The 21882-nt window shown below is 64.5% G+C and overlaps 1 protein-coding gene across 11 annotated transcripts in view; it reads left to right on the top strand.

Annotated features, from left to right (window-relative positions):
* The window catches only part of ADGRB2 (adhesion G protein-coupled receptor B2), a 99987-nt gene that overhangs the window by 31961 nt on the left and 46144 nt on the right, over window positions 1–21882 (top strand). For 9 of the 11 annotated variants that reach the window (XR_012897551.1, XR_012897552.1, XR_012897550.1 and 6 more), the window contains exons 3-5: window positions 7224–7307; window positions 10810–10974; window positions 18349–18513. Coding sequence is in view for 8 of the 11 variants with exons in the window: in XM_075908513.1 (XP_075764628.1) it covers window positions 7224–7307; window positions 10810–10974; window positions 18349–18513 (414 nt within the window). In the remaining 3 variants the exon portion in view is untranslated. The remainder of the gene's footprint in view (window positions 1–7223; window positions 7308–10809; window positions 10975–18348; window positions 18514–21882) is intronic. The other 2 variants (XM_075908509.1, XM_075908510.1) reach the window with 2 other exon arrangements.

Here is a 21882-nt window from a genome sequence, read left to right on the forward strand (position 1 = left end):
GGGGGGGCAGGGAAGCCTGGTGTGGGAGGCGCGAGGGGTAGCGGAGCCAGGAGGTGGGGGGGAAGGTCCCGGGAGGGCGGGGGAGCCTGGCGCGGGAGGCGCGAGGGGGAGTGGAGCCAGCAGGTGGGGGGGAGGGTCCCGGGGGGGCGGGGAAGCCTGGCGCGGGAGGCGCGAGGGGGAGCGGAGCCAGCAGGTGGGGGGAAGGGTCCCGGGGGGGCGGGGGAGCCTGGCGCGGGAGGCGCGAGGGGGAGCGGAGCCAGCAGGTGGGGGGAAGGGTCCCGGGGGGGCGGGGGAGCCTGGCGCGGGAGGCGCAAGGGGGAGTGGAGCCAGCAGGTGGGGGAGAGGGTCCTGGGGGGGCGGGGGAGCCTGGCGTGGGAGGCGCGAGGGGGAGCGGAGCCAGCAGGTGGGGGGGAGGGTCCCGGGGGGGGCGGGGGAGCCTGGCGCGGGAGGCGCGAGGGGGAGCGGAGCCAGCAGGTGGGGGGGAGGGTCCCGGGGGGGCGGGGGAGCCTGGCGCGGGAGGCGCGAGGGGGAGCGGAGCCAGCAGGTGGGGGGGAGGGTCCCGGGGTGGCGGGGGAGCCTGGCGCGGGAGGCGCTAGGGGGAGTGGAGCCAGCAGGTGGGAGGGAGGGTCCCGGGGGGGCGGGGGAGCCTGGCGCGGGAGGCGCTAGGGGGAGTGGAGCCAGCAGGTGGGGGGGAGGGTCCCGGGGGGGCGGGGGAGCCTGGCGCGGGAGGCGCTAGGGGGAGTGGAGCCAGCAGGTGGGGGGGAGGGTCCCGGGGGGGCGGGGGAGCCTGGCGCGGGAGGCGCTGCCGAGGGACAGCCTGGGATTTAGCGCTTTGCGAAGGAAATCGAATCTGGTTTCTTTGTGGGGAAAGTGCCCTCGTATATCCTGGGAATTTATGATTCGCTCTGGGCACGCGCCGTCTGTGCGCACTTCCTGAGCGCTGGGCCGGGGCGGGGGGTGGCTCGGCTTTATCCGCCCTCTGGTCCCCCATTGGCTGCTCCCAGGTCCCCAGAGTTGGGGGGCCTGTCGGAGTCTCTGCTCCCACGCCCTGTGGCTCCGAAGAGCCCTCCAGGGGGGCCGCGCCAGGCCTGGCTTCGATGGAGTCGGAAGCAACAGTCAGTAAATTCGGGGCCCTTCTCTGGCCCCCGTAAGCGTCAGGGAGCATTTCACGTACTGCCAGGTGCCTCGCCCGCTAGCAGCAGCATCCGGCCGGGGCGCCAGGCCGGGGGGCGCCGAGCGGGAATCAGGCAGGCGCCGGAGTGAGTGTCCGGCGGGTTCCGTGTGGGCGGGGAGGGGGGCTCTGAAACGGATTCGCTCCCGAGTCTACCCTCCGTCGCTGCCCTGCCCCTCCCCCCCCCACCCCGGGGGCACTGCTGGGAGGAAGTTTACGTTGCCCTGAGTGCGGCTGCCATTGCGGGGCATTGCTGCTGAGACATGTGCCCCCCTCCCCTCCCAGCCAGCCTCGCCGGCCGGGGCACTGCTGTGGGGAAGCTCTCGCCATCGGAAGCAGGGGTGGCGCTGGCCGCCTGGGAGGCGTTTTTCCTCCTCTTTCCAGTTGTGATTGTGTGTGTGTGTGTGTGTGTGCTTGTGCAGCTTTCTGCTTGCCCAGGGGGAGTGCTTGTGCAAGTGTGTTTGTGCCTGCATCTGCGTGTGTGTGTGTGTCCATGTGTGAGTGCACCTGTGCACGTTTGCGCGCGCATGTGTGAGTGTGTGCATGCCTGTGTGCGTTTGTGCGTATCTATGTGTGAGAGCACCCCCGAGCACGTTTGTGTGCACGTGTGTGTGTGCATGCCTGTGTGCGTTTGTGCGTATCTATGTGTGAGAGCACCCCCGTGCATGTTTGTGTGCGTGTAAGTGTGTGCATGCCTGTGTGCGTTTGTGCGTATCTATGTGTGAGAGCACCCCCGTGCACGTTTGTGTGCGTGTAAGTGTGTGCATGCCTGTGTGCGTTTGTGCGTATCTATGTGTGAGAGCACCCCCGTGCACGTTTGTGCGCACGTGTGTGTGCATGCCTGTCTGCGTTTGTGCGTATCTGCGGGAGAGCACCCCTGTGCATGCATGTGCAAGTGTGTGCGTGCCCCTGTGGGAGCGCACCCGTGCATGCTTGTGCATACATGGATGTGTTCATATACGCGTGATGCACCAGTGCGTGTCCATGTGCGTGTGCGCCCGTGCCTGAGGGTGTGCTTTATGCGGGTGTGTCTCCGCGTGTGCTCATGGCAGGTTCCTTTTTTAACGCCCCCCCCTCCCTGCTGTGAGAGCCCGGAGGGAAGCGCCTGCTCAGAGCACAGCCGGGGGAGCTAGGGGCGTTCGGGGGCTCCGACATGAGCTACAGAGCCAGGCTGGCTGAGGGCCAGGCCCTGCTGCGTGGGCTGGGGCACAAGGCCGGGTCACAGCCCTGCTGGTGGCTGCGCTGCTGCGTGGGCCCTTCCGGCAGTCGGCTCAGCAGAGGCCCGGCGGGTGGAAGGAGCAGGCGTGGGGCGAGGGAGCCCTAGGCTGGGCATGCGGCCGTGCCTGCTGCTCCCCTCCCTAGGCCGGCGCAGGGGCCCCCCGCCGGGTGGAGTCTCCGCTCTGGCTCTTCTCCCGCGATGACCGGCGGCGTCTTACGGGAATGAGAATGGGGGAGGGGATGAGAGTTGGGGACATGGGAGAGCTGGGGGGCGAGGAGTCAAAGGTCCCCCCCCCGCCTGCCCGCCTGCCTGTCTCTTTGACGAGCACATCCCCACGCCTGTTCGTTTCATGCTTAGCATGCTGGCTGGATCTCTGGTTATTTCAGCTGAGCCGAGCCATCCACACGTGGCACCTGCCCGCCGCGATCTGTGCCGTGGGAGCGGAGAACCCCCCATCCACTCGCCGGCAGCTACCGGCAAAGAACTAGCCGGCGCGAAGGGTTGAAACGCCCCAAGGGGGACGGGGCCCAGTCGGGCGCGGGCAGGAGCAGCCTTCTCCTGGCGGGTGGATGGAGCAGGGGCTCGCCAGGTGTCGGGGACCAATGCTGGTACCCAGAGTCAGGCTCAGTGGGTGCAGGGGCCGGGCAAGTGTCCCCCCCATGTGGCTGTGTCAGTGCAGGGATGGTCTAGCTCAGGGGTTCCCAACCTTTTCCGGTCCCCGGACCCCCTTGGATTTTAGTAAACCTTCCCGGACCCCCTAGTCAACAGGAAAGGAAAGAAATTCTAGACTCTAGAATCCACAACTTTTTTCACTCACACGACTTCTTTGGGAATATTTCAATTAGGAGAATCTAGTTATTTACCAAATATTCCCCGTGCCCCCTTGAGAAGCGTCTCGTACCCCCTGGGGGTCTGCGTACCCCAGGTTGGGAACCCCTGATCGAGATGGGGCTGGGTCCTGCCGGGAGGGCAGGGGACTGGACTCAATGACCTCTAGGAGGGTGGGGAAGCACTGGGAGGGGTTCCCTAGGGAAGTAGTGGAGTCTCCATCCCTAGAGGTGTTTAAGTCTCGGCTTGACAAAGCCCTGGCTGGGTTGATTTAGTTGGACTTGGTCCTGCCTAGAGCAGGGGGCTGGACTTGACCTTCTGAGGTCTCTTCCAGCTCTAGGATTCTATGAGGTCTCTTCCAGCTCTAGTGTTCTGCTCTGTGACTCTGCGGGCGGTGCAGCCGGGGTGGCAGGGGAGGACCCGGGGGTCGGGCTGCACAGGGGGTGGACGACACTTGCAAGGCTGGGAGCCCGTCGCTCGCTCGCAGGGGGCTGGTGCGGGGAGGAGCCAGGCACCGGGATGTGAGGAAGCAGAACATGGGGGTCTGGCCAAGGCTTTTCCTGCTGTCTCCGGCTCCCTGGCTGCTACCACCTCCTCCCTGCTAGAGGTGCCAGCCCTGGGGACCCCAGCTTTCCCCCGTCCCTGCCAGATCTGTCGGGCCCCGCCCCATCTCCGCGTCCGTTAGTCCGGGGGTGGGGAAACATTTTTGGGTTGGGGGCCATTCAAAATCAAGAAGCAAGGGGAAGAGCCCCACCTCGCCAATGTTGCCCCTTATGGAGAAGCAGGAAGACCCCCCCATATTCCCATCATACCCCAGAACCTGGAGGGGGGCTGGGCTAGCAGATTTTTGTGGGCCCCCGGGGCTCTAGGGTGGGGCCAAAAACGAGGGAGCTGCTGCGAAGTGGGCTTGGGGTGTGTGCGGGAGGGAGGGAGGGTGCAGGAGTGGGTTGGGTTTGGTGGGGCTGGGAGAATGGTGGGGTGCAGGCGTGGGGGGCTGGGTGGAAGGGTAGCGCAGGAGCAGGGTCTGGGCACGCGGGTAGCAGGCTGGCCGTGTCGGGGCTGGTGCACGGGCTCTCCGGAGCAGATGTGCATCGGGAAGCGCCTCCCACCCGGAGCAGGGGGCTGTGGATCGCGGTGGCGCTGCCTGGCCCACAAAGGCCTGCCCTCCGCAGGGAAGCGTGCGAGCCAGGGCAAGTCGAATCGATCTGCAGCGGGATTTTGCAAAGAACTAGCCGGCGCGAAGGGTTGAAACGCCCCGAGGGGGACGGGGGCCCGTTCGGTGCGGGCAGGAGCGGCCTTCTCTTGGCGGGTGGATGGAGGGGGGGCCGCCAGGTGTCGGGGACCAACGCTGTTGGCTCAGTGGGTGCAGGGGCCGGGCAAGTGCCCCCCCCCATGTGGCTGTGTCAGTGCATCTCCGACCTGCCCTATGGCAGCGGCCCCCCCAGCTCTGCCAGTGCATCACCTTGACCCCTCAGCTTCCCCTCCTGTTCCAAGCTGTGTCCTCCCTCCCGCTCCCAGCTCTGCTGCCGATTCTCTGCCACCTCCCTGCCGGTCCACGGCTCCCCTGTGCACCGGGCTACTCCTGCCCAGCCACCGCGGGGCGCCAGGTCTGAGCTGTGCGGAATGAGATGGTGCCACGGGCAGTGCACAGCAGAACCCCGCAGTGAGTGAGGGAATGGGAGGCAGTGGATGCTGCTCAGCAGCTGCAAGAGCTAGTGGGGCAGTGCGGTTGGAAGCTGAGTGCAGTGATGCTGCAGCAGGGGGCAGTGCCCTGCAGTGGGGCAGTGTAGTCTGAGGTGGAATGCAATGACACTGCAGTGGGGGGCGATGCCCTGCACTCAGGCACTGTGGCTGGAAGCTGAGTGCAGTGACACTGCAGCAGAGGGGTATTTCCTTGCAGTGGGGCAGTGCCCTGCAGTGGGGCAGTGCAGGTGGAAGCTGAGTGCAGTGACACTGCAGCAGAGGGGTATTTCCTTGCAGTGGGGCAGTGCCCTGCAGTGGGGCAGTGCAGGTGGAAGCTGAGTGCAGTGATGCCGCAGCAGGGGGCAGTGCCCTGCAGTGGGGCAGTGCTGTTGAAAGCTGAGTGCAGTGATGCCGCAGCAGGGGCAGTGCCCTGCAGTGGGGCAGTGCGGTTGGAAGCTGAATGCAGTGATGCCGCAGCAGGAGGCAGTTATCTACAGTGGGGCAGTGCAGTTGGAAGTGATGCTGCAGCAGGGGGCAGTACCCTGCAGTGGGGCAGTGCAGTTGGAAGTGATGCCACAGCAGGGGGCAGTGCCCTGCAGTGGGGCAGTGCAGTTGGAAGCTGAGCGCAGTGACGCCGCGGCAGGGGGCAGTGCAGTTGGAAGCTGAGCGCAGGGACACTGCAGCAGGGGGCAGTGCGGTTGGAAGCTGAGCGCAGGGACGCTGCAGCAGGGGGCGGTGCGGTTGGAAGCTGAGCGCAGGGACGCTGCAGCAGGGGGCGGTGCGGTTGGAAGCTGAGCGCAGTGACGCCGCAGCAGGGGGCAGTGCGTTTGGAAGCTAAGCGCAGGGACGCTGCAGCAGGGGGCAGTGCAGTTGGAAGCTGAGCGCAGGGACACTGCAGCAGGGGGCGGTGCGGTTGGAAGCTAAGCGCAGGGACGCTGCAGCAGGGGGCAGTGCGGTTGGAAGCTGAGCGCAGTGACGCCGCAGCAGGGGGCAGTGCGTTTGGAAGCTGAGCGCAGGGACGCCGCAGCAGGGGGCAGTGCGTTTGGAAGCTGAGCGCAGGGACGCTGCAGCAGGGGGCAGTGCGGTTGGAAGCTGAGCGCAGGGACGCTGCAGCAGGGGGCAGTGCGGTTGGAAGCTAAGCGCAGGGACGCTGCAGCAGGGGGCAGTGCAGTTGGAAGCTGAGCGCAGGGACACTGCAGCAGGGGGCGGTGCGGTTGGAAGCTAAGCGCAGGGACACTGCAGCAGGGGGCAGTGCGGTTGGAAGCTGAGCGCAGGGACACTGCAGCAGGGGGCGGTGCGGTTGGAAGCTGAGCGCAGGGACGCTGCAGCAGGGGGCAGTGCGGTTGGAAGCTGAGCGCAGGGACGCTGCAGCAGGGGGCAGTGCGGTTGGAAGCTGAGCGCAGGGACGCTGCAGCAGGGGGCGGTGCGGTTGGAAGCTGAGCGCAGGGACGCTGCAGCAGGGGGCAGTGCGGTTGGAAGCTGAGCGCAGGGACGCTGCAGCAGGGGGCAGTGCGGTTGGAAGCTGAGCGCAGGGACGCCGCGGCAGGGGGCGGTGCGGTTGGAAGCTGAGCGCAGGGACACTGCAGCAGGGGGCAGTGCGGTTGGAAGCTGAGCGCAGTGACGCCGCAGCAGGGGGCAGTGCGGTTGGAAGCTGAGCGCAGGGACACTGCAGCAGGGGGCAGTGCGGTTGGAAGCTGAGCGCAGGGACGCTGCAGCAGGGGGCAGTGCGGTTGGAAGCTGAGTGCAGGGACGCTGCAGCAGGGGGCGGTGTAATGCTGTAAATTGGAGCCTTACACCCCACTGCCATGGTAAATGCAGAGAGCCGTGTGGCTGGGGACAGGACTAGTTCAGGAGCTGCCTGGAGGGGGCTTAGCCTGCCCCTCTGCGGGCCCAGCCCGCGCGCTCTGTCACTAGAGAGACGCGCTCATTGGTGGAAATGCAGCGCGGTCTGTTCTGAGCGAGGGAGGAGCCGGGGGGGCGTGAGGGAAAGGAAGCGAGAAGGGAGGGGCAGAGGGCGCGGGCAGTGAAGAGACCCACGTAGGACTTTGGTCCGGTAGCGAGCGCACAGGCCGGCAGTCGGGGCTCCTGGGGGCTCCTCCCAGCAGTTCACTACGTGACCGTGGCCAAATGATGGAAATCTCCCCCCGCCTGTAAAAATGGGGATAGCAATACAGCTCTGGTCCCCAGGCCCAAGGCATACAGGACTCATGATGGTGGGCGTGGGGGGTGGAGGGAATTTGAGGGGCCCTCGCAGCCCCAGAGCCCCGTTGGCCAGGCCCAGCCCCCACGTCCCTTCTCACCCGTGTCTCCCTCTCCTTCCAGGCGATGAGGCAGAAGAGAATCAGAAGGTGAAAACTCAGTGGCCGAGGTCTGCGGACGAGCCTGGGGTTTATATGGCCCAGACAGGTAATGGTGCTGGCGGGCCCCGGGGGCTGAGGTGGTGTTTCAACCTGGAGTTGGGTCTCAGCGAGAGCCTGGAGCCAGGTGGGAGCCCCCTGGGGCCGTGCCCCACGATGCTGGCTGCAGAGCCCTTGGTAGCCAACCCCCTGGGGCTTCGTGTCTTCAAAAAACCCAGAAAGCAAACGTCGTTCTGGGCTGCATGATCAGGAGTGCGGTGAGCAAGACACGAGACGTCGTTCTCCCGCTCTGCTCCGCGCTGACTCGGCCTCCGCGCGAGTCTTGTGTCCAGTCCTGGGCACCACGTTTCAGGAAAGAGGTGGAGAAATTGGAGAGGGCCCAGAGAAGAGCAACGAAGACGATTCAAGGTCTAGAAACCCAAAAGAATCGGGCTTGTTTAGTCTGGAAAAGAGGAGACCGAGAGGGGACGTGAGAGCAGCTTTCAGTACCTAAAAGGGTGTTCCAGGGAGGGAGAAACATTGCTCTCCTTGGCCTCTGAGGACGGGACAAGAAGCAATGGGCTGAAACTGCAGCCAGGGAGGTTTAGGCTACGTCTAAACTGCACCCCTGTCGGCAGAGGGATGTAAATTCGACGTATCAAAAGTGCAAATGAAGCCGGGATTTAAATATGCCATGCTTCATTTGCATAATGGCGGCCGCTGCTTTTTTCGAAATGGGGCTTTTCAAAAAACCCGGCAATGTAGACGGGGCATTTTCGACAGAACGGCCCCGTTTCAAAAGATTCTGTAAACTGCCGGTTTTTGCAAAAAGCCCCGTTTTGAAATTGCCTAGGGGGGTTGTGGAATCTCCATCCCTGGAGATAGTTAAGAGCAGGTTGGATAGTCTATCAGGGCTGATCTAGACGGTGCTTGGTCCCGCTGTGAGGGCCAGGGACTGGACTTGACGATCTCGCGAGGTCCCTTCCAGTTCTAGGGTTCTATGTCTTGGCACTTACAGGCACGTGCGTCTCCCAGAAATCCGCACAGCACTGGGGCCTTGTTGCTGATTGGAGCCCAACAGCGGTGCTGTAAAAGCAGCAAGCCCTGAGTTCTAATCCCCCTCTGCCACTGACCCACTCTATGGCCTTGTCACTTCACTCTGGCAGTTATGTCCCTCGGTGTGTTTGAGGATCTGGGCTGCCGCCAATTTGCCTCAGCTCCCCATCGCCCAGGAGTAATACTGTTCCCTGCCCTCTCAGGGATGCAGTGAGGTATAATTAGCTCATGTCTGCACAGCTCTGTGAACATCAAAGTGCTCTCTGAATGCTAAGCGCTACAAGGCAGCCACCTCTGGGGCGGAGCAGAGGCCAAATGTACCCGCTTAGCAGCAGGCTACGTGTGACGGGAAGCCACTTCTCCCATAAATCACCCGGCTTTGTGCATTTTAATTAAGAAGAAACCCCCCTGACCGTTTAATTTCAACTGTCTGGTTCCCGTTTGCAAGTGCCCAGCGTGGCCTCGTGGCAGCCCCGGCGAGGGAGATGGACGAGTTCCTTTGTTCCCAGCCGGTGGGCACGCTTGCTTTGCTCCGGGTCTGTGTTTTCTCGGCCCCCTCCGGAGAGGGCTATAAAAAAAGTCTATTGTTTGGCGAATTCAGCTGGGTAACGAGCGCACCTCTTGCTCCCTGCCTGGAGCCTGGACCGGCAGGAGTGCGCTGCCGATCTCAGCTACTGCTCTGCCCGGGGTGGCGTTGGTGAGAGGCAGGCTCAGGACTTCCTCTGTCCCAGCTCCTGCTGAACTGCCTTGCTTCCAGGCCCCTTCCCGCACACCTCCTCCACTCCTGAGACCAATGCCTGCCAAGGGCCCCCCGCAGAGCCCTGCTGCGGACCCCTCCCTGCCCCTTTCGATCCTGTCCCCATGGAAGGCAGCAGCCAAACTTGCACTGAGTTTCTGGGGAGCAGGATCGGGCCCTTATTATACCGTCCGGGCGGCTCGTTGGCTGGGAGACCTGAGCCGAGCCTGGTGCTGAGTGAACATGCACCAGATGAGGGGTAAGTGAAACTCCCGGCTTGGGACTGGAACCAGTGTGTGCTGCCCTGGCCACCCTACGATAACAAAGCTGCCTCCGGCTCCCGGGGCCATGTGGGTGGCCCCAGCTCTCAGGCCCAGGTGTTTCATCACAGCAGACGGGTGCGGAGGCGCTACCCTACAATAACAACCGACCGATGGCTCTAGTGCCCTGGGAGGCCAGGGTGAAAACGGCTGTGTCTCTGCCAGGGGGTGGAGGCACAGACCCATTGCTCCCCTCTGCCCTGCGTTGATGAAGCCCCCCTGCTGAGCCCCCAGCGTCCGTACCCTGCTTGCGGGCCGGGCGCCAGGCTGCCCTATATCCTGCGGCCCAGATCCCCCCGCTGGCGTACGTGGGCTGAGCGCCACTGAAACCAGCTGGGCCAGATCCCCACGGGGGGTAAATCAGCACCGCTCCGCTGCCAGGCTGGTTTACACTCGCTGAGGCTGCTGGCGGCAGCGACGCTGCTCCGGATTCACAGCGGCCTCGCCAAGAGCAGAACCCGGACTCGGCCTCGCCCTCTCGAGCCCAGCCGAGTGCGCGGGCGCCTCGCTGGGAGCCCCGGTGCAGCCGATCGCCGCGCTCCGTCTCCCGGGAATAACTGCCCCTGGCGGACCCGCCCTCTTCATTGAAACCGATCTCCCGGCAGCTGGCCTGCCCGAGAGCTCCGACCAGCCCTGGCTTCAGAAGAGCCGGGCGGCTGTAAGCGTCCCGCTCGCATCTGCTCCCGGGAGGAAGAGAGAGGGAGCTCTGGGTCCGCACAGCCAAGCGGCCGCGGGGCCTGCCAGCAAGGGCGCCGGGGGGGGGAGGGGAGCGCACCGGGGGGCGGGGGGGCGCCGGGGGCGGGTGGCAGCCGTGCATCCCAGGATGCGGCTTGCTTTTCATCCTGCTCCCCGGGCTATCAGGGAGCGAGGGGAAAGTGCTTGGATTCTGTGAGTCACTCCTCTGCCCCCTCCCTTCCCCAGCCAGGAGTGAGAGGCTGGCGCGGAATGCCCGCACTTTGCCCTCACTCCCTGAGAGTTGGGAACGGGCATAGGAGCCAGACGCATCCCGCTACTCGCGGCTGCCCCCCCTCCCTGCTCCCGAAACGGCGCCCTTGCCCGCCACGGAGCTCTCCTGTGAACGAACCGGAGCGGATCCAATCGGCACCTGGTGTCCTGCTTCCGAAAGGCCCAGCCGCTGCGTCAGAGGAAGGTGCAATAAAACCTGCAACTGTGGGGTCACCTGCCCCCCTGGGAAATTCCCTCCTGACCCCCAGGAACCAGTGGAAGTGAGGTCAAGGCCTGGGGCAGGAGGGCTTTGATCCCTTCCCCAAGCCTTGCCAACATACATCTGTCTCCCCTCACTATCCAGATCAATGTTTGGCCCCTGCTCAGCTCAGTGGCATCATGTGGCAGTGAGTTCCGCAGGCCAACGGTGCATTCTGCGCGTGTCTGGCAGGGAGCGTGCTGCGTTTGGAAGGAGGCCGCTTGGCCAACCTGTGTCTCTCCCTCTCTCCCCTCAGGAGACCCCGCCGCGGAGGAATGGTCCCAGTGGAGCGTCTGCTCCCTCACCTGCGGGCAGGGCTCCCAGGTGCGGACACGCTCCTGCGTCTCCTCTCCCTACGGGACGCTGTGCAGCGGGTTGCTGCGGGAGACGCGGATATGCAATAACACCGCCACCTGCCCAGGTACGGGGGGCAGGCCGTGTGTGTGTGGGTGGGTGCTTTGTTCCGTCCCCTGCCCTCACCCACGCCCGTCTGTCCCGCGGGCCCACGCCGGCCCTGTGGACATGCAGAGAAGCTGCATGGCTAGGAGGGGCACAGCCGCCCGTCCCAGGCTGCAGGGGGACCCCAGGGCTCCCCAGCTGCTTCGCTTGTGGGGCGGGTGAGCTGTGGGGCTCAGGAGGCTGGTGATCATTTGGCGACAGGGATGGGGTGGCCACAGGCTTCTCTGCCCTCCTCCCAACCCCCCCCCCCACCCTCCTGGGGGGTCCCCAGTCGTCCCACGAATGTTCCCGTCCTGCCGGGGGGAGCAAGGGCAGGGCGTCCTAAGGGCCAAGTGGGAAACTCCTGCCCTTTCTGTGCCCGGTTTCCTCTCTGGGCTCTACCCACTGGATCCGGCTCCCAGCTGGGGGGGGAGGGGAGTGAAAAGTCCCTGGCTCTAACGCAGCTGCTTGGCCTGGCGTGCGTGAGACCAGACCCCCAGGGATTCTGTCCTGGGGCAGCACAGAGCGGGGCAGTTCTCAGCCCAGCGCCGGGGGAACCAGGCACCCACAAGAACATTCGCGACGCTTGGCCCACGCAGGGCCGAAGGGCAGACCCAAGCCCCCGAGCGGGGCAGGGGGCAAGCCGGCCCTGAGCCTCCCTTGCTGAACCTGGGCACGGACGGCACCTCCCAGGGCTGGCGACGGGGCCCCCTTTGGCGACTGGATGTTCCCAGCGCTCAGCAGTCCCCTGCCAGGTTGTGTCTCAGCGCCCCGTGAAATGCTCCAGACAGGCCCCGCAGGGAGGCAGGCATTTGACGGGAGGGGTGAGAGTTTGCCTGGGTGCAAGGCAGGTCAGAGAGGGTGGGGGAGGACAGCCCGTGCCTGGATCCTGCAGAGGTGGTGCCTGCGGTGGGATGGAAGGGCGGCAGCCTTAGGGAGCTGGTAGCCAACGCATGCAGCGTGGATGCGTTTGGTCGGCCCATTGGGAGACGTTCCTTCTTTGCCGGTGTAACCCCCCCACCTGGCGTGGGTTGCTGCCCCATGCAGTGGCACCGCGAGATAAGAACACGGGCGCTCTACGGTCTGAGCAGAGAGTCAGCGGCTCCTATACTAAGCTCCAGGGGTCCCCGGTTCCAATCCGCCTGGGGGTGGTTATCTGGGTGCTGTGGCTTCTGTTGCATTCAGGGCACGTCCATGTGGCAGCCGGGAGGGGGGATCCCTGCTCAAACCAGGGTGCGAAACCCAGTGCTGTCTCTGTGGCGGCCCCCGTGACCCCCCCACTGCATCCTGGACTTGCCCAGCTGCTGCCTGAGGTTTGGTTCCCTTTTGCAGCTCAGAGAGAAACAGGCAACTTCTCCCCCCATCTGCCCCGTGGGCACAGGGCGACCCGCAGGCAGGTCTGTGCTCCTCCCGTGCCCAACTGGGGGCAAAGTCGCGTCATCTCCCCCCCCCCCCGCAGGAGAGAGCCCCTCCGAGCTACCCTGGGGGACAGGCAGGCACGGGTCCCTAGGCTAAAGCGGCCTGCCCGGGTGGCTGGGGACGAGTGGGGAGGTGTGATCCCGGGGAGCTGCGGATTGGTCGCACCCGGAGCGTGTGTGTGGGGAATGGAGAGGCCGGGGGGGGGGGGGGGTTGGTGCCCCCCTATCTTAGGTAGGTGGGGGGGCAGGGCACTCTCAGGAGGGGTCCAGCCCCCCGTCCCTGTTCCATCTTAGCTGGGGCTCTGGCCAGCCGCGTGGGCAGCCCCTGAAAGCGCCAGGGGCGGCCCTGAGTGGACGTCAGCCAAGAGCAGGGGATGCGCAGCGCCCAGTAGGACGGGGCCCGGCGTGTCGCTGGTCGGGGCCCCGAGGCGGGGCCGAGCAGAAGGGTCAGCGTGAGACCCAGCTGCCCCCGGCCCCCGCTGCAGCTCCGTAGCCGATGTGGTGCGTTTGCTTTTCCTTGTCCAGCTGCCTGCCCAGTGGCCTTGTCCAGGCCAGCGTGTGTGTGTGTGGGGGGGGGGCCTTAGCCGGTATTAGCTGTACACAAGGGGCCCTGCCTTTGTGCCAAACTGGTCCAGTGACTGCCTGGGGGCGGGGGCAGGGGAGCTGCGGTGTTCAACTCAGTCAGTCAGGTGTGTATGGCCTAGTGGTTAGTGCCCTCAGCTGAGCTGTCAGAGACCTTAGTTCTGTTCCTAGCTCTGCTCCTGGGTGAACATGTCATGGCTTTGTGCCATGAGGCTTTGTGCCTCAGTTTCCCCCTCAATGCAATGGGGCTGCTGATGTGGACCCTTGGAGAGCTAGAGCTAGATGTTATTGAGCATGTCTGCCCCTGCCTGTGTTTGCTAAGCCCTCACCTTGAATCCTCATCCAGACAGGGAGTGTCTCCTGGCTGAATGTCACTGCAGGGTTTTCTGGGCCAGTGAGATAAAACCCTGGGCCTCTTCCTATGGCCAAGGCTTCGGTCCCAGGAAGACTCCGGGCTAATTTAGCTAAAACCGCTCGAGAGAAGAGATCTTGGCGTCATTGTGGAGAGATCTCTGAAAACATCCACTCCGGGGGCGGGGGCAGTCAAAATCAAACAGCAAGGTGAGGGATCATTAACCACGAGACTGAGAATATCTTATTGCCTCTGTATAATGCCCTGGTGCGCCCACATCTGGAATCCTGCATACAGCTGTGGGCGCCTCATCTCAATGAAGATCTCTTGGCATTGGAAAAGGTGCAGAAAAGGGCAACAGAAATGATGAGGGGTTTGGAACAGGTGCTGTATGAAGAGAGATTCAAAAGATGGGGGGGCGGTTCAGCTTAGAAAAGAGGAGACTGGGGGGGGTAGGAGAGAGGGCTATAAAAACATGACTGGTCTGGAGAAAGTGAATAAGGAAAAGTTATTTACTTATTCCCATAACATAAGAACTAGGGGCCACCATAGGAAAGTAATAGATCTCAGGTTTACAACAAATAAAAGGACGTTTTTCTTCATGCAGTACTCAGTCAACCTGTGGAACTCCTCGCCAGAGGATGTCGTGAAGGCCAGGACTTTAACGGGATTCCAAAAAGAGCTAGATAAATTCATGGAGGTTAGGTCCATCAATGGCGATTAGCCAGGATGGGAAGGGATGGTGTCACTAGCCTCTGTCAGAGGCTGGGTATAGGCAACAGGGAAGGGATCACTTGCTTATTTCCTGTCCCTCTGTGGCACCTGGCACTGGCCACTGTCGGCCGCCAGGACACTGGCTAGAAGGACCTTTGGTCTGTCCCGGGGGGGTGCTTATGTAGGTCATTACAGCATCCGGGCCTATCCCTTCCACACAGCTAGATTCTCTCTCTCTGTGTCTAATCTGATGGTCTCCCCGGTCCCCTTTGGGAGCTGATCATCTGTTGCTAACTGACAGCGTGGGCAGAGACTGCTCGAGGTGTCATAACCCCCCTTTGCCCCCACGCCTCTCCGGCCACGGGCTGAGGCTGGCTGGGTCCCCTCCCTCCAGACAGGAGCAGATTTTGTTTGTCTCCAGGCTGAAGGCTTTTCTCTGCGCGATGGCTCGGGAGCCTCCGTCTTTTCATCGTCTTCCCAGAGCTTTCAGGTCATCCCTCCGAGCCGCCCGCGGCGTCTCCGAAAGCTCAGGGCTTCCCAGAGGACTAGAGACGGTTCGCAAAGGCTTTGGGGGTGGGGGCGATGTTGAAATTGCAGGCAGAGCCATGGAAATGTAAAGCCACGGTCCCTCCGCCCCCGGCATGACACCACGTGTCTTGGCTCACGCGTAAATAGGAGAGCATTGCCTGGCAGTTGGAGCTTGAGGAGGGGGGGAGGGAGAGTGGGAAGGGGGGGCAAGGCGAGAGAGCTACACTCACTTCCCCCCTCTGCTGGGAGCAGGCGTCAGGGCCATTATTCCTGCTAAATGTTTCCATCCCACGGTGGAATAAATTTTGTTAAGTGCACTGAGGCATGGACAATGTGCACCACCATTACAATGCCTGCTGTCCGCTCTGAGCAGCAGGGGGCACTCTGCCACTCAGCTGGGCAGCACCTGACTCTCTGCTGGGCGGCCACCCAGGGAACCCTGCTCCGGACTTGGGGGTTCTTTGCGCAGCCCTGGCCCTGGCTCCCGCCACAGCCTTGGGCAAGTTGTGCTGCTTCGCTGCGACTCTGTTTCCCCACCGCCCCCCTTGGGCCTTTCGGTTCCTCCGAGCGGGGAGGGGGAAGACGCGGAGAGTGTCTGTTCGCACTGGGGGCTTGGTGAAGGGTCGGCGTCTGCCGGGAAAAATCCCAGTTCTGCCTGGCCGTGCGAGCCTGCAGATCCCAAGAGTGCCGGAACTGGCTGGGCGGGGACACGGCTCGCTCTTTAGCCCAGGTGTGTAACCTGTGCCCTTTCGGTCAGGGGTTCCAAAGGGACCAGCCCCCGGAATCCCTCCTGGCTCCAGAGGGGGAGGAATTCCCCCTTCACCCATGTCTGAACATCAGACTCCTGCTGGGAGGGGCATGTGCCCCCCATCCTTGCCTTTACCCCCCCCCCCCGGCATACTGGGGAGCAGGTAACATGGGGGGGAGAGGATCAATGGGGCTGAGGGCTTTTGAGAATCTGCTTCCCCCCCGCAGGGGCTGAATGGGTGGAAATTTGGCCTTTTGCAGATCGTCAGTTCCATGGTTTCTCCCTTCCCTGGTGCTTCAGTTTCACGGTGGCTGGCAAGTCCCCGCTCGGTGTCAGCCAAGGGGCAGGGCCTTGCTCCCTCCGCAATATTCCCTTTATCGAAGATTTGATGAGGAGCAAATCGGAATTGATTTGTACAAGGCAGAAATTGGAATTTTGAAAAGGGGCCAGTTTTTCAAGATCCCAAAGGGGCCATGAAACCAGGTTTACCTGCGCCGGTCAACAAAGGCGTCTAGACTGCCCCGATCTGCCAACAAACAGCTGATCATCAGCTGGTCGGCAGAGCGCGGCAGCCATTTCAATTGAAATGAAGCCGCGATTATTTAAATCGCGGCTTCATCTCCCTTTGCCGGTCAGCCTAATCTACATGCCTCTGTCGCCCGAGGCGTGTAGTCTGGACGTACCCTTAGGGTCTGGTCCTGGGACCCTCACCGCTTGGCAGGCTTCGGGGGTATCCAGCAGGGTCCCTTGGGTCTGGCCACACACAGCACGTGGAGGGATCTAGTTTTATTCTTTAAAGACAGAACAGCCGACAGGAGATTACAAAGCTTTTCTGCAGGGAGAGGTGCTTGATTCCTGTCAGGGAAGGCCTCTGGTTGCTGCTACGCCCGGCTACAGGATCACAGAGATCCCCTCTAGCCTTAAACTATTCCTCTTTTATTATTGTATTCATCTCTTTTAGCATGGACACCTTAATGGATGGGATTTTTCCCCTCCCCTCTTTTTCTGCTATATATTTGTACCGCTGTGCCCTTTGCTCCATTCATCTGAAGAAGTGGGTCGGGCCCACAAGCGCTCATGAGACTAGCTCCGTGTTTGTGTTGGTCTCCAAGGTGCTGCAGGACGATTCGTTGTTTTAGTTCCAGACGAACGCGGCGGGCGCCCCCTCTGAGACGTCATCGAAATAGGTTTTGCAGCCAGTTTCGTTTCAACAGACGCAAAACTGCATGGAGAGGGGCTGATTTCAGGATAGTTTGGTGGAACTAAACCTTGATCCTCACCATCCGAAGTGAAACTGAACTAAGGGCGTCTACACAGGGGCTTCCCCTAAATCAGTTTCAGTTCACTCCTTAGGTGAAACCAGGGAAGTTTCTTGTGTGGATAGGTCTGAAGTAGGGATGCAATAGTGTAGTCAATTAACCGATTAGCAAAAGCTTATCAGTTAATGCTATAGACCACACGCAGTCCCCTCCAGGCTGGCCAGCAGCCCGGCTCAGTCCTGGCTCACACCAGGTCCGGGACCTACCCCCGCTGCGGCTCGGCATTTAAAGTGTATTAGGAGCCAAGTGGGCAGGCAACCTGGCTCAGTTCCGGCTCCAGGAGCTCAGCCCCCCTACCCTGGACAGGGGCTGCTGCCACCCCATGATGCTGCCTCTGTATCCGAGGCAGCAGCACTAGGCGAAGGCAGCCGGTTCGTGAGGGGAGCTGGTTTTTAAATGGCTTCCGTCGCGGACCAGCTCTCTCCTGGCACCCTGGGTGGCTGCCTCTGTATCAGAGGCAGCAGCGTGGGGTAGCAGGGGGCTCCTCAGGAGTGGAGCCGGAGCGCACTGGCTGCCGGCCTCACCCCCGGGGACTCTAGAATAGTCGAGTAACCACTAAGAATTCACAAGGTTAATTGACTGTTCAGTTAACCGATATTTAACATCCCTCGTCCGACGGGCGTTGGCTGCGCCTTATCCTTCAGTGCTGGGTACTTCGCAGCACCTCCCCATGCAGCATCCACAGAGAACGCAGGTCTATTATAGCCCCCGCGAGAGAAACTGAGGCCCACGGAGAGGTGAGGGGACTTCTCCCAGGCCTGGGAATAGAACCCTGGCAGCCTGAGTCCAGCTGTGGCAGCACATGTGGCTAGCTCAGCAGGTGCCCGGTTCAGCCGGCGGTGGGGCGGCCGCCGCCCCCTGGGCGATGGGTTCTGCTGATCTCCCGTTGGCTCCTGGGGGGGAAAACCCACCTGGTCGGGCAAATCTTTTCATCGCTGTTGGCCCCAGCTCAGTACCCTCTGCCGGGAGCCCCGAGGCCAAGGCTGCCTGTCAGTCCCCGGGCCCAGCCAGGAGGTGGTGCCAGGGGGTGAGACGGGGGGCTGCTGCGGCAGGGGAGGGCTGGGCGAGTCTGACCGGGCGGCTGGGAGACAGACCCTTGCCCCGCCGCGCCTGCGCCCACCTGCCTCCTTCGCATTTCTTGTGGGCTTCGAGACTTCCCGCCTCCCCTCGGCCCCACCCCACAGATCTGAAGCGAGGCCGCTCGGCTGGGAGGGGCAGAGCTGAATAACCCCCCTCCCGCGTCTGCTGGGCCGTCGGAAAAGGGACCTGATGGTAGGCGGCGGCTTCTGATCGGCCTGCCGAGTGGGTGGGGGATGGGACGTGGGCATTTAGGCACCAAGCCCCCAAACCTGCCTTGTGGGGGTGGAGGGCTCCAGTGCTCAGAGCAGCAGAGTGGGAGTCAGGACTCCTGGGTTCACTTTCCAGCGTGTCGCCTTGGAGGAGTCCCAGCGCTGCTCCGTGCCTCAGTTTCCCCTCCCGGAGAACAAGGGTTCCGCAGGACCGTGGCCGCGGCAGGCTATGAGCCTTGCCTCATAAGTGCTTGGGGGTCTTCTGTGCAGACGCTCAGCCCTTCCCTCCGCCATGGGGGAGCTGCCTTGGGTGCAGGCCCGCACCCCCACCTCTCTCCCTGCCATGCCATAGGCTGCGCACCGCGTGGGCCAGGCCGTAGGCATGATTGCTGTGTGCTGTATTGCAGTGCACGGCCTGTGGGAGGAGTGGTCCCCGTGGAGTCTGTGCTCCGTGACCTGCGGGCGAGGGGCCCGGACGAGAACGCGGCTGTGCGTAGCTCCGCAGCACGGCGGGAAGGCCTGCGAGGGCCCCGAGGTGCAGACTAAGCCCTGCAATATCGCAATCTGCCCTGGTTAGTAACTCGCGCCTTGGCGCTCCTGCTCCGCCTCGCTCTCCCGCTTGCCTGCCTGCCTTGTCCGGCCCTTGGGTCGCCTCGCCCACGCCCTGCTCAGGAACGGCCTCTCCCCTTAGCACACGTAGGGCCCGATTCTCAAAGGGATTTAGGCTCCTAAATATCACTGACATCAACCCTCGGAGGTTCCAGGGGATCTAGGAATAGCCTAGAAACCACTGCAGAGGTCATCTGGTGCCCCGGTTTCAGACATAGGGTTGTGCCCCAGCACTGGGGGGTGGAAGGTCGGGTGCCGGGGCTCATGGCTGCAGGGGGATCAGGTGAGCAGCGGGGGCTGGCGGGGGCGCTAAGGCAGCTCCCTGCCTGGCCTGGCATCGCAGACTGCGCTGTGCCCCGGAAGCGGCCGGCAGCAGATCCAGCTCCTGCAGGGCGGGGAGCGTCATGGGCTTGTCCACGGCCCCTGCTCCGAGCACTAGCTCCGCACTCCCATGGGCTGGGAACCTGCTGCTGCTGCTTCTGGGGGCAGCGTGGTCTGCGGGGCCAGGAGAGGCAGGAAGCTGCCTTAGCCCCCCCGCTGCCCCGCTGCCCAGGAGCCGCTCCAGGTCAGCCCCTCCTGCCCCCAGCCTGCCGCCCCAAAGCTCTCCCCCGCAGCCCACCCACCGGGTGACGCATCAACGATCTTTTTCAGCTGGGTCCCGAGAAAAAAAGTTTGAAAATGGCTGTGCTGGGCGGATGTGCAGGGAGCGGCGTGGCTGGGGGCGTCGGGAGGCCACGTGCAGGGAGCGGCGTGGCAGGGGGCGTTGGGAAGCCGCGTGCAGGGAGCGGCGTGGCTGGGGGCGTCGGGAGGTCCACGTGCAGGGAGCGGCGTGGCTGGGGGCATCGGGAGGCCACGTGCAGGGAGCGGCGTGGCAGGGGGGTGTCGGGAAGCCGCGTGCAGGGAGCGGCGTGGCTGGGGGCGTCGGGAGGTTGCGTGCAGGGAGCGGCGTGGCTGGGGGGCATCGGGAGGCTGCGTGCAGGGAGCGGCGTGGCTGGGGGGCATCGGGAGGCCCACGTGCAGGGAGCGGCGTGGCTGGGGGCGTCGGGAGGCCCACGTGCAGGGAGCGCCGTGGCTGGGGGCATCGGGAGGCCGCATGCAGGGAGCGGCTTGGCTGGGGGGCGTCGGGAGGCCGCGTGCAGGGAGCGGCGTGGCTGGGGGCGTCGGGAGGCCCACGTGCAGGGAGCGGCGTGGCTGGGGGGCATCGGGAGGCCGCATGCAGGGAGCGGCGTGGCTGGGGGCATCGGGAGGCCGCGTGCAGGGAGCGGCGTGGCTGGGGGCATCGGGAGGTCGCGTGCAGGGAGCGGCGTGGCTGGGGGGCATCGGGAGGCTGCGTGCAGGGAGCGGCGTGGCTGGGGGGCATCGGGAGGCCCACGTGCAGGGAGCGGCGTGGCTGGGGGCGTCGGGAGGCCCACGTGCAGGGAGCGCCGTGGCTGGGGGCGTCGGGAGGCCGCATGCAGGGAGCGGCTTGGCTGGGGGGCGTCGGGAGGCCGCGTGCAGGGAGCGGCGTGGCTGGGGGGCATTGGGAGGCCGCGTGCAGGGAGCGGCGTGGCTGGGGGCGTCGGGAGGCCCACGTGCAGGGAGCGGCGTGGCTGGGGGGCATCGGGAGGCCGCGTGCAGGGAGCGGCGTGGCTGGGGGCGTCGGGAGGCCTGCGTGCAGGGAGCGGCGTGGCTGGGGGCATCGGGAGGCCGCGTGCAGGGAGCGGCGTGGCTGGGGGCATCGGGAGGCCCGCGTGCAGGGAGCGGCGTGGCTGGGGGCATCGGGAGGCCGCGTGCAGGGAGCGGCGTGGCTGGGGGCATCGGGAGGCCGCGTGCAGGGAGCGGCGTGGCTGGGGGCATCGGGAGGCCGCGTGCAGGGAGCGGCGTGGCTGGGGGTGTCGGGAGGCCGCGTGCAGGGAGCGGCGTGGCTGGGGGTGTCGGGAGGCGGCGGCAGGGCATACAGATGTTCCAGCAGTCCCTGCCCATGCTGGAGGGGCCGATGTAGGCAGCAGAGGCGGCGTGCCATCCGTTCCCACCCCGAGCGCCCCGTGGAAGGAGGCTCGGAAGGGCGATGGAGCGAGGCCGGCAGGGTGTGACCGGAGGGAGTGAGGTGTGAGAGCAAAGGGGGGTGCTGGGGTGATGGGGGGCACGTGGCTCCAGCTTAGACAGGCCCTAAACCCCAGGTCCCTCCGCTCTAGGGCTGGACGGCCTGTGTCCAGCTCCTGACGGGTGGCTGGGCCGGGGAGCCGGAGGCTAGGAGCAGAAGCTGCTGTCTCCCCAGATGTGGCCGCTCCCCGGGGCGGGGAGCAGGGAACCTGGGGTGGGGAAGGGCCTTCCCGAGACAGGACTCTGGGATGCGCCCCGAGCTCGCCCGGCCCTGGGCGCCAGGATCCTCGCGGCTGTCCCTGGGGCGTAGGCGGGGAAAAGGGGTGTGGTGACGGGGCCGCAGCGAGGCCTGAAGTCAGGTGGGGAAGAAAGCGGCTGTGGGGTAGGCTGGCGGGCAGTGTCTGGCAGAGGCCATGGGGCTGGCGCTCTGGGGGGCGGGGTACCAGAGAAAGGGCCCCAAGGGAGTGTGCCGTGGGGCAGCGGCGGTTGAAAGGAGACCCCTCCGGGGGCAGTGCTGGGTGCGGGGAGGCGCTGGGACTGTCCCATCCGGGGGGGGGGGGAGTTGCTGCCAGAGCTGCAGAGGGAGGTCGCTGGGGGGGGGGGGGCTGGTGGCTGCCCCCTCCCTAGCTGCTGTTTTCAAGCTGGGGCGGCATGGAGCTCTGTTGGAACCCCCCACCTCCACCCTTGGGGCGCCCCCTCCTGAGAGATCGGGGTGCGAAAGCTCCGGGGGAGGGAGACCTGGGTGGGTGTCGCCCCCTCTGTGGGGGGGGGGGGGCTGAGGAGTAGCTGTGAGCTGCTCGTTTGCAAGTCACTTTGTGTCCAGGGCTAATGAGCAATTTCCTGCAGAGCAGTTCGGGGCCGTGGCCCAGGGCTGAGGGGGGGGCATGCTCCGGGGTGTGGGGGGAGGAATGACCAGCCAAGGCGGGGGATGGCCTGGGGGAGGAGAGGTGGCGTGCTGGGATGGGGGAGGATGAGCCAGGGTGGGGTAATGGCGGGGGAGGGGGAGGTGCCAGGGCGGGGGAGGAGGTGCCAGAGTGAGAACCGCCCAAAAGCCCCTCCCAGCGCCTGCCAGAAAACAGGAGTGGGGGGAGGCAGAGTCACTGCCCAGCTGGGCAAATGGGCGCGGCTCCGGCAGCGATGGGGGGGGGGAGCAGCCGCGGCCCAAGGCTCTGCCTCGCTCTGCTGTTGATTTCCTGCCCTGTGGGGGATGGAGGGGCCAGGCGGGCGCTGGCAGCCCTGGGGAGGGAAGG

The sequence above is a fragment of the Pelodiscus sinensis genome, chromosome 25 (assembly GCF_049634645.1).
Source record: "Pelodiscus sinensis isolate JC-2024 chromosome 25, ASM4963464v1, whole genome shotgun sequence".
Lineage (NCBI taxonomy): Eukaryota > Metazoa > Chordata > Testudines > Trionychidae > Pelodiscus > Pelodiscus sinensis.